This window comes from Crocuta crocuta, unplaced genomic scaffold (genome assembly GCF_008692635.1).
Source record: "Crocuta crocuta isolate KB4526 unplaced genomic scaffold, BGI_CrCroc_1.0 scaffold233, whole genome shotgun sequence".
Classification (NCBI taxonomy): Eukaryota; Metazoa; Chordata; class Mammalia; order Carnivora; family Hyaenidae; genus Crocuta; species Crocuta crocuta.
Genome location: NW_027529526.1, coordinates 2,971,956 through 2,983,300, shown reverse-complemented (window position 1 = coordinate 2,983,300; position 11,345 = coordinate 2,971,956). Strand labels below are relative to the sequence as shown.

The 11,345-nt window shown below is 47.7% G+C and overlaps 2 protein-coding genes across 3 annotated transcripts in view; one reads left to right on the top strand and one right to left on the bottom strand.

Annotated features, from left to right (window-relative positions):
• Window positions 1-4,796, top strand: part of NCR3LG1 (natural killer cell cytotoxicity receptor 3 ligand 1) — a 20,588-nt gene extending 15,792 nt beyond the window's left edge. The window contains exon 5 of one of the 2 annotated variants that reach the window (XM_077761130.1): window positions 4,687-4,796. In XM_077761130.1, coding sequence (XP_077617256.1) covers window positions 4,687-4,722 — 36 coding nt within the window. In that variant the 3' untranslated portion in view covers window positions 4,723-4,796. Of the gene's footprint in view, window positions 1-1,540; window positions 2,822-4,686 lie in introns of those variants that run through there. The other variant, XM_077761129.1, reaches the window with a different exon arrangement.
• Window positions 4,797-5,927: 1,131 nt separating this feature from the next.
• KCNJ11 (potassium inwardly rectifying channel subfamily J member 11) lies at window positions 5,928-11,028 on the bottom strand. Its single transcript, XM_077761052.1, has 2 exons — window positions 9,637-11,028; window positions 5,928-5,946 (listed from the first exon to the last, which is right to left on the bottom strand). Exon 1 carries the CDS (start codon window positions 10,862-10,864, stop codon window positions 9,692-9,694), a length of 1,173 nt encoding a protein of 390 aa, XP_077617178.1. The 5' UTR covers window positions 10,865-11,028; the 3' UTR covers window positions 5,928-5,946; window positions 9,637-9,691.
• Between the last annotated feature and the right edge of the window lie 317 nt (window positions 11,029-11,345).

The window sequence follows — 11,345 nt, the reverse complement described above, 5'->3', positions numbered from 1 at the left end:
GTTCTACATGGGTTTTTTTTTTTTTTTTTTTTTTTTTATTTTAGAGAGAGAGCATGACTCGGGGAGAGGGGTAGGGGGGAGAGAGAGAGAGAATCCCAAACAAATTCCATGCTCAGCACAGAGCCTGATGTGGGACTTGATCCTGCGACCTTGGGATCATGACCTGAGCCTAAACCAAGAGACAGATGCTCAGCCGACTGAGCCTAAGTGTTTCCAGACTAAAACGTGTTTTCAGACATGTTCATCCCTCCCTATGGCCCAAATAGCAAATAAAACAACTGAAGCTGTAGAGGCCCAAGAGACCAGTGTATATATGCTGGTTAAAATGGCCCTACATAGTAAAATTGCCTTCAGTTATTTATGGGCCTACCAAGGCAGAATCTGTGCAGTAGCTAATACATCTCATTATAAGTGCCTTCGGAAAGCAGAATAATTAGTTAAGAGAAAAAAGGCTGTCTGTTTATTTAAAATTTGCCAACCAATTCATGGAATTTATTCTTCTGATGGGACCTAGGCCAGTGAGACAACTAGACATAAAGTGATTTTCAAATGTATTGTGTGATATTTGTGAAAATTCTCCTGTTTCTTGCCTTCCTCTGGCTTCTTCTATCCAGATGCTCTTATGATCACCTCACATTTGACAATGATACTTTCTGAAAAAGAGGTTCAAGTCTTTGTCATTAGCCTGGATTCTGTAGTGGTTTGCAGTTTCAGCGCCAAACCTTCACCCTTCCTCACATCCATGTCCTTTGCCATGTAATATTGCAGTGTCCTCCAATTATAGCCTGCTCCTTAACATTGGGCTCAACCTTGTGACTTGCTTTGGTCAGTAGAATAAGGCTGAAGTGACAGAGTGCCATCTCTAAGTTTAGGCCTCAAGAGACTTTGTGCCTTTCCATTTGCTTTCTTTGGTGCTTTTGACATTAGTAAGAGGAGTATGCATCCAAGTGAACTTGCTGGGGGCTGAGAGACAGTAGAAGCAGAGCCTGTTGCAGGCCGAATGACACTGGAAGTTAGAGCTAGTTGCTGTAGTGGAGGCCAGTCTAAATCAGATGTTGGCCATGCAACTCCCAGACAGGTGAGCAAACCCAGCTGAGATCATCAGTACTCAACAGAGCCAAGTCTCAAATGAATGAGAGATAAATATTTATCTTTTTTTCAAGCCTATATTTTGGGTTGGCTTGTTACACAGCAAAAGCTAAAGGATACAGCTCCTCATGAAACTAACTTTTGACTAGAAAGTATGGTTGTTATGAAGATGTGCTGCTGAGATCCTTTGCAGAGAGAGCCTGCTATGGAGTGTACTCAGTATTCAAGCTTATGCCATGTTCTCCCCAGGAAGCCCCAGAAAATAGCTAAGAAGGGCAGGATTCTTTGTAGTTTCCTGTGGGGGTGGCTAACACTTTCTCAGAGTTGCACTGTAGCCTGAGGCTCTTGCTACCCAATCTCCTCCTTCCTCCCTTCATGATATGAGACCTACATCATGGTCTAAAGATTTTGCCCCCATACTGATGTGCCCTCTCTCCTTTATCTTTCAAAGGTACTACCCCAAACAAATCCCTTATCCTCCATCTTGAAAGCTTCTCGAAACACCCAAACTTATACAGGAGAGACTGAAGAATTATAATGAAGTGCTTTCATTATGATGCATTCGTCCCTTATTCAGATGGAGGAAACACTAGAATAATACTGGACGTTCTTACAAAGAAACAGCAGAAATAAGGTTTCTCAGCAAATGCATAAGTAACTGAAATTACTTTTCCTAATGGCCTGAATGGTTTGCTCTAGAGCAGACTGTTCATGCTTCCTTCCCTGCTAGCCTTCTGCCAATCAGCTCATCCAAGAAAAAGAAAGAAACACTTTCCAAAGAAGACATACAGACGGCCAACAGATACATGAAAAGGTGCTCAACATCACTAATTATCAGGGAAATCAAAACCACAAATCTGGGTATTTGAAGAAAATGAAAGCACTAATTCTAAAAGATATATGCGCCCCATGTTCACTAAAGTATTATATAATAGCCAAGATATGGCAACAAGTGTCCATTAAAAATGAATGGATAAAGAAAAATTATATGTGTATGTGTGTATATATATACATATATATTCACACACCCATGCATATATATAAAATTAAATATATTTATAAAATGGTATATATAATATATATGTAAAATATTTATGAAGCTCTATTATATATAATGTTATTTATTAATTTTGGAATTTTATTCACCCATACAAAAAGAATGAAATCTTGTCATTTGCAACAACATGGATGAAAGACTTTGAGGGTGTTATGCTAAATGAAATAAGTTAGACGGAGAAGGACAAATGCCATTATTACCTCACATGTGCAATCTATAAACCAAAACCCAAGCTCATCAATAACAGAACACAATGCCAGTTTTCAGGGTGGGATTGGATGGGGTGGATGAAATGGGTCAAAGTGGTCAAAAGATACAAACATCTAGTTATAAAATAAATTATAGGGATGTAATGTACACCATGGTGCCTCTAGTTAATAATACTGTAATGCGTATTTGGAAGTCACTAAGTAAATCTTTAAAATTTAGGTCAACTTTTAAGAAAAAAATATTTTTGTAACTATGTATAGTGACAAATGTTAACTAGACATACTGTGATCGTTTTGCAGCATATACAACTGGTGAATCATGTCGTACACCTGAAACTAATATAACGCTGTATGTCAATTATACTTCGATAAAAAAGTAACACTTAGTGTTTGTTTCTAGACTGTGAGCTGTTTCCATTTCAAATTCTACTTCTTTGTTCAGTGAGATTGATCTATACATACTAATGTAAGAATAAATGTATTCAATTGCACTTTTAATTCAATATCTCAGTTTTTCTTTGAGAGGAGACAAGTGACTTGTCTCAGGTCTCATGGCTAGTAAAGGGTAGAGCTCGGGTTTTTAATCAATATGCTATACTACTACCAAGGAAATCCAGGGTGGGGTTGGGCTGTGAAAGATGAGCTGGACCATGAGGTTTAGAGGAGAGGCTTAGTCTGTACAGTTCTTGTCTGTTCTTAGGGGAAGACCTGTTGGTTAGTGTGTTTGACCATTGCCTTAGTTTCTGTATCTGAACCAAAGTGGCTGATGCTATTCGTAACTGGACCTGTGTGTGGGCACCTCATTCAGGACAGAGGTTGACAGGACTGGGGTGGGGGGGGGTCTCATGCCAGGTGTTAGTCATGGGTAAGGTACAGTGGTGGTTCTGACTGTAGTTATCAGAACTACATTCAGAGAGTTTGTGGGGCAGAGAAGCCCTGTTTATATCTCTACTGAAAGTTGAAGTAATGACCCTGAAAACAGTTCTTAGGTCACTGAGGCGGGGCACCGTGAATGCATGGGCATAACCGACATGGAAGTCTCTTGGTTTATAGAGATAACTAGAATAGGATCCCCATAGCCGCGTTCCCACCTGAGGGTGATTTAGAGTCCCTCTAGTGGTGTGGCACTGGGGATTGCGACATCAGTGTAGTTGGTGCCTATTTCAGGAACACACCATTAGAGAAGCCAGTGAATCTCCTAAAGTGGAAATGTGGAAGGAAGAACGTGGAGCAAATGAAGTAGACCAAAGATGTTTACTGTCATTGAAAGAGAGTGATTCAAAAAGAATGACACTCTTTGGAAATAGTAGTAAGGCAGTTGAGGTTTTTTTCAATTTAATAAATTATAATTTTGTAGATATTGTAACAGAGTAATAAAGTAATATAAGGGAAAAATAAAATTAGTGGGAAAATGACAAATGAGATCTTTTTATAGGAAGATAAAATATTAGATATAAAATGTGGGGGATTGCTGAATGGACATTACTGATTGCAAGGAAATCTATGATGTAGCAAAAAGAAAAGGCACTAATGAGTTCCTAAGCTCAGAAATGAGTATGCTGGTCAGACCTTCAGAGACCCAAAGAAGCACAAAAGAGGCAGAACTATGGGATGATTTTCATTCTTCAACTTCCAAGATGGATGGGTAATCAAGGACACAGTAAAAATTTAACAGAAAAGAATGAAAGTCTCAGAACTGTATTGCATTTACTTTTCTCTGGAGTAACTTCCCTTCCCCAGTAATGATGGCATTATGTGAGTGACTGGCATTGATTAAATGAAGTAAAGTGTACCCAGAGGCAGCACTACCTGGTGTGGTTTGCCTCACCTTGAGTGCTGATGGTCTGGGGAGGAGTTTGGGACATATTGTGCTGCAAATGATACCCTTTCATGAAGTAGAGGTAATGTGAGTAATGTGAGCTGAAGAGAGCTATGGGTACTATTGACCCATAACTCCTGTACAGCAGTGTTTCTCCCAGTGAAGGAAGTAAGTGGCATACGTGCTTTGTATCACCTGTTCCATTCATTGGCATCAGTGCCTGGAAGGGCACAAAGCCAAGAAAAAGGCATAAGTTCGCATTCCTTATACCCAAGCTGGTCAGTCTAGATGGTCTACCTTTCATGTCACTTCAGAGCGGGGACTTCCCAGAGTAGAAATATCGGTGGGTGTAGGTAGCACCTTCTTTCCTTTCCATGAAGGTACACAATGTCCCAGGCAGGTGGACATGGCAGAGAGGATGCTAATAATGTAGATTCTAGTGCAACAAATCCACTCTCTGGAACCCAGTTCTGATGTTAGCCCCATTATCCCATTGCTCTGTGTTTTCTCAGCCCCTTTCAAGCTGGGATGGATCTACTGTGCCTTAGACCTGCCTTGATCTGGGGTCAACATGATTTGACACGCAGAATTCATGTCTTCTTCCCCAAAGTCATCTGCATGTCTTCATACGACATAGGGCATCTGATACCTGAAACTGGGGAGACCTCAGAAGTGAACCCAGAGAGCTGTGGGAAGCCTGACCTACTCTACTCCTTACCACAAGCTCCCTAGGGAAGGATGTTGGGGAGGATCTCAAGCTTAGGACACAGCTTGCCACCTGTGGAGAGTAAGTGAGTCCTGCAGAAACTAGGTGAGTCCTTTCCAGCAGAAGGGCCAGAGGGCCACCTTCATGAGTAATATGTGGGCCTTGTAGTAACTGGCTGGAGATGCCAAATTCATAGGCATCTGGCCTGGGAAGATTTCTAGTATGGCTACTGGACTAGTTTTTCCAGACTAGCAGTTCTCTTTCACTACAGGAAAAGGGTGGCTTAGCTTCCTTCCCTGTTGAGCTAAGGACTGAAGCCTAGGACGCATATCACGCCATCTGGTGTGAGGTGGGGACAGACATGAGTGGTAAATGTGCCCCATCAGTTTGTATGGCCACCTGACTCACTGGGGGGAAGGTAGCCTGGAAGGTAGGGACCCCAGTCCTCTTGCGAAAAGGGAGCAGATGGAGGGCAAGAAGTGTCAGTGAGGTCTCTCTGGCTCCCTTGGTGTTCTGGACATGATCCTGGGCTGTCACTTAACCACAGCTGAGCCAGCCATCAGTCTCAAACCCAGGACCTTGGTGGGACTGGGGGGAGAGCCCAGGGGCTTTCTGAGTTACACTTTTCCTTTTGTTCCTGGTCCGGAGACATCTGTCCCCTGCAGTGGATCTGACACTTAGAGCAAGACAGCCCACCTGGTCACTGGGACTGTGCAGCAGGGGGAAAGGAGCTCAGTCCAAATCTTGGGCGTGCTACTTACTAGATACATCTTAGCAAGTTAACTCTACTTCTGATCCTGTTTCTTCATCTGCAGACTCGGAAGAGAAACTTAACCTCCCTCAGCCCCGGACCCCAATGAAATGAGATACTTTCCTCCCCTTTCTAGGGGGGCCTGGAGAAGAGCCAGTCCTACACACGGGTGTGGACTAGCTTGGGTTGCTCTGTTTGCTCTCATGTGATGCGCACTGCTGTCTTGGAAGCAGAATATCAGAAATAAATTCTGGGATGTTCCTGCTAGGTTCAGTGGAGCCCAGGGGAGTTTCTTTGTTCAGTTTAGGCCAGTGTCTGAAAGAAGAGGTGTCAAAGAAGAATTGGTCCAGCAGCTTCCTCCATGCCTGGAACTTTCCAGCTCCTCCCTGAGCTAAGCCTTGAGGCTAGGGTCTTTCTTAGAGGGGAAAGATTGGGACCAGTGGCCCAGATTTTCTGATCAGGTAGGTCTTCTGTGTGGCCAGCAGATGGCGCCAAGCCCCCACCTCTGCCCATTCTGTCACCAGCCCTTTAAGGTGGAGGGGGTGGAGGAAGGTTACTTTGGATGGGGCCCCAAGAATGGTGCTGCTGAACAGCTTCTCATTAATGAGTCTGGCCCCTCTCCTGGCCTTAAGGGCAGCCAAGCTGAGTCCCAGGAGCCAGGCACTGTCTCCAGAACTCTGAGCTGAATTTGAGTAGGTTTTCATCCCTCTTCTTCTAAACCACAAACCAGGCAATGTTGAGGGTACAGGGTGGTGCAGGGAGGGGGCAGCCTAGAGCTTGGACAAGCAGTGGCAGCTTCCTGCCCCCTCAGCCCTACCTCTGGAGTAGCCTGGGACAAACTGTCACTGATCCAGCTAAAGCTCACTCTAGGCCTCAAACTGCAACAGTGATGCTGGCTTGTTTTCCTATACACTATTCATCATTCATTCACTCATTCATTCGGCACTTACTTAGTACCAGCCACAGTGCTGAATCAGATATAATTCCTGATCTTAAGAAGCCACAAACTTGGGTTTGCCACAAACACAGGCAAAAGTTTGGGTTGCCCACAAACACAAAGGAAGGGAAGGGACAATCTCTTTTCAGAAGACTCAGGGAGGGCTTCAAGGAGGCATCATTTGGCCTGGACCACAGTGACATGAAATACTTTTATGAATTTCAACAGGCAGAGATGAGGCCTGGGCATTCTAGGCAAAGGGAATAACAGAAGCAAAGCTCAGAGGTAGGAAGGTCAATGGTATGTGCAAGGAGGGAATAGTGAGGCTGATGGGAGATGGATGGTTGCACAAGATCCTGGCAAGAGAACAGTGACATTCAAGGCCAGAAAGCAGAAATGGCTGGCTACAGGGTCTAGCCTGGACCCAGAAGGTGATGGAGAATTAACGAAGGTCCTTGACATGGGAGGAAATGACTGCAACCCTTTGAGACCATCTGGGGCTGCACGGCAGATGGATTACAGGGGGTGAAGTGAGACGAGAAGACCAGGTAATAGGTTCTACCATAGCCCCGTCATCAGGTCTGAGCTGGGAGGGTGCGCTGCGTATAAAATAAAACCAGGCAGAGAAACTCATCACTGAGGGGAAGTGTAATTTCTCCCTCACCATTTGTGTGGTCAGTTGTCTCATCATAGCTAATTCGGCAGCATGAAAACAGTTAACATTTATTAAGCCCTTGTTATGGAGAAGGCACTTAAGCCTTTTACATGTTTTTTATTTACTCCCATAACAATTCTATGAGGTATGTGCTATTAGCAGTCCCACTTTATAGATGAGGCAACTGAGGCACAGAGAAGTTACGTGATCACAACCTTAGAGCCAGAGCCAGGATTTGAACACAAGTGGGCTTAAGAGCTTACACTGCAATTACTACAGGCATACCTCATTTTATTATGCTTTGCTTTATTGAGTTTTGCAGAGACTGCACTTTTCACAATTGAAGGTTTAAGACTTCAGTCAGGAAGTTACTGGAAATGTTGTGGAATTAGCAAGAGAATTCGAATTAGAAGTAGCGCCCAAAGATGGGACTGAATGGCTATAATCTCACAATAAAACTTGCGTGGATGATGAGTTGCTTCTTAGGCCTGAACAAAGAAAGTGATTTCTTGAAATGGAATCTATTGCTGGCGAAGATGCTCTGAAGGTTGCTGAAATGACAACAAAGGATTTACAATATGACATAAACTGAGCTGATAAAGCAGCGGCGGAGTTTGAGAGGGTGACTCTGAGTTTTGCAAGAAGTTCCACTGTGGCTGAAATGCTATCACACAGCATGGCATGCTACAGAGAAATCATTCATAAAGGGAAGAGTCAATCAGTGCAGCGTACTTCACTGTTATCTTATCCAATTGCCACAGCCACCCCAACCTCCAGCAACCCCCACCCTGATCAGTCAGCAGCCATCAAGATTGACGGAAGACCCTCTAGCAAAAAGATTACAACTCACTGAAAGCTCAGATGATGGTTAGCACTTTTCAGCCATAAAATAGTTTTTAATTAAGGTATGTACATTGTTTTTTTAGACATAATGCTACTACACACTTAATAGACTACAGTAGAGTGTAAACATAACTTTTATATGCACTAGGAAACCAAAAAATTCATTTGTCTTTATCGCGATAATTGCTTTATTGTGGTGGGCTGGAACTGAACCCTCGATACCTCCGAGGTGCCTGTACACTAATGCATATGATGTCCCCACCTCTTGCCCTGACTGCCCCAGCTTTCCAGCAGATTGCTGGGAGTGGAAGCAGGGCTATAAGCCTGGTAGGTGCCCCCAAACTGAGATGGTCAGACAGGCTGCCAGGGCTGGGCTGCCTGAGGCAGAAAGGTAAAAGTCTCTCGACCTGGGTGACAAGGGTCAGCCCCAAGCCCTTTGCCTGGTCTCCTGGCTAGGATCTGTGGCACCTGGCCCTCCCTGTCCTGAGGCATGCCCTCTCCCTCCCCAGCAAGAACAGCCCAGACGTGAGGGAGGCTTTATTGACAACAGAGAAGGCAGAATCCTGGGCAAGTATACACAGCACTGCTTCAAGAGCGCCACTTGGGGTTAAGCCCATGAGGACCCAGGACCTCTTTGCCTCAGCAACCTCGATCACCCCACCATCCAGAGCTTCCCAACATCTCCTTTTCCAACACAAAGACCCTCCACAGACACCCTCTGGCAGACAAGGTGAGTGGTAGCCACTCATGGGGAGCCAGGACCAGAGTTCAATCTGTATGGCGGGTCCAGAACCCCCTCTCTTCAGCCTCTTTCTGCTTGGCATGCCAAAGTCTGCTCCAGCCCACCTCAGCCTCCCAGGGCAGGGGCGGAATGGGAGTGGGCAGGAACCCAGGCCCCTCACCATTGAAGCCTTGGTGTCAGGGCAAAGGGCGAGGCACAGGGGCCCATCTCCTCTTCCCTGTGCCTGAGCAGGGCTCAGCATAGCTGAGTGTCTTCACCCCATTTCCTCCCTGCCTGATCTGCCCCCCAGGAGGGGAGCCCTGTCAGCCTCAGCCTTCCCCTATCTGCAGGTTCCACACCTCCCACCCTCCAGCTGGAATGTGCTCCTTCACTGCCTGCCCTCTCCAGCTGTCAGGGCCCACCCATTAAGCCTTCACTTTTTCAGGGAACAAGAGTGGCCGGTCATCTCTTGGGGCCGCAGAAACAGAGCCGCAGGTTGCCAACCCGGGGACTGTTCTTCCCCAGCCATCTGCCCCGCTTGTGGTTAATTGATCATGGGGATGCAGGTCAGTTCAGAGACCCAACTTTAGGGTCCAACACTCCCCACAGCTTCCCCAGTCTGGGGAGAGGGCAGGGAGTTGGGGTGAACCAGTCCTGAGCTGGGGCTGGGAGGAGCAGAGACAAAAATAACCCAGTACAGTCTCCTGCTGAGGCCAGAAATAGCGTAGTGACAAGGGCCTTGTAACACCATGGGCTAACAGCAGGAGGGGAGGCTGAGCTAAAGAGGGCCCAGCCTCACACCAGATCCTGGCCTGGCCAGGGGGCCCATACCATGTCCATTCTACATACCATACTACACTGCCCCTGTGCACACATACGGTGTGGGGGCCCAAGCCACCGTGGCTCAGGACAGGGAATCCGGAGAGATGCTAAATTTGGGTTTGCCCTTGGCCACAGCCACACTGCGCTTGCGCAGGGGGCCGCGGGCCGAGGCGAGGGTCAGGGCATCCAGCAGGGTGCGGTCCTCGTCAAGCTGGCGAGCGGTGCAGAGTGGTGTCGGCACTTTGATGGTGTTGCCGAATTTGGAGTAGTCCACGGAGTAGCGGCCGTCCTCCTCCGTCACAATGGGTACGAAGCGCTGGCCCCAGAGGATCTCGTCAGCCAGGTAGGAGGTGCGGGCCTGGGTGGTGATGCCTGTGGTTTCCACCACACCTTCCAGAATGACAATGATCTCGAGGTCTTGATGGTGATGTAGGTCATTGGGTGCCAGGTCGTAGAGGGGACTGTTGGCATCAATGACATGGTAGATGATGAGAGGAGCCACCAGGAAGATGCTGTTGCCACCCACACCATTCTCCATGGGGATGTCCACCTGGTGGAGGGGCACCACTTCACCCTCGGGGCTCGTGGTCTTGCGCACCACCTGCATGTGGATGGTGGCGCTGATGATCATGCTCTTGCGGAGGTCACCCACGCGCAGCATGAAGCAGAGACGGCCGTGGCGCACGGCGATGACAGCATGCTTGCTGAAGATGAGGGTCTCGGCCCGCCGGTGGGCCTGGGCGGTCTTCATGAAGATGCAGCCCAGCATGATGGCATTGATCATGAGTCCCACGATGTTCTGCACAATGAGGATCAGGATGGCCAGCGGGCACTCCTCAGTCACCATGCGTCCACCAAAACCAATGGTCACCTGGACCTCAATGGAGAAAAGGAAGGCAGATGAAAAAGAGTGGATGCTGGTGACACAGGGCACAGCAGTGCCCTCGCCAGGGGCTAGGTCTCCATGAGCGAAGGCGATAAGCCACCAGGCCATGGCAAAGAGCAGCCAGCTGCACAGGAAGGACATGGTGAAGATGAGCAGCGTGTGTGGCCACTTGAGGTCCACCAGTGTGGTGAACACGTCCTGCAGGAATCGGCCCTGCTCCCTGATGTTCTTGTGGGCTACGTTGCAATTGCCGTTCTTGGACACGAAGCGGGCCCTCCGCTCCCGGGCGCGGTACCGGGGCTCTGCAGGGTCCTCTGCTAGCCGTGTCAGAACATACTCCTCAGGGATGATGCCTTTCCGGGACAGCATGGCTCCGGCAACCACCAGGGAGAGGCTTGCCCCATGGAGGGCACCCTCCTGACCAAGTCTTAGGCCTCACTGTGAGGTGTCTTCCCTGGGCATCCTTCCACCGGGGACCACCCTAAGTCTGTGCTGGTGTCACTTCTGAGAAGCCTCCCCAACCAGACTCATCCTTACCGCCACCTGGCCCCTGCTTCTTTAAACCAGCCTCACCTCAGCCCACCTACCCATTGCCTATTGCGCCCCCCTACCTGGCCTGTTCCCCCACCTTGTCCTGGATCCCGGCTCAACCCACTTCCACCGCTGACCACCCCTGGGCCTCCCCCTAGACTCCTTCTCCCAGCCCTCCTTCTCAACCCACCTCCTCTACCTTGGAACTTAACACCTCCGGATCTTACCAACTCACCAGACCTCACACAGCCCCCACCGTTTCTCTTGCCTTACCCATTTCTGCTCCCGGCCCCCTTCCAAGCTCCAGTTTCATATTCTG

Bases quoted from the DNA above. Each gene is read 5' to 3' on its own strand.
- KCNJ11 (XM_077761052.1), bottom strand. From the start codon at position 10,864: ATGCTGTCCCGGAAAGGCATCATCCCTGAGGAGTATGTTCTGACACGG.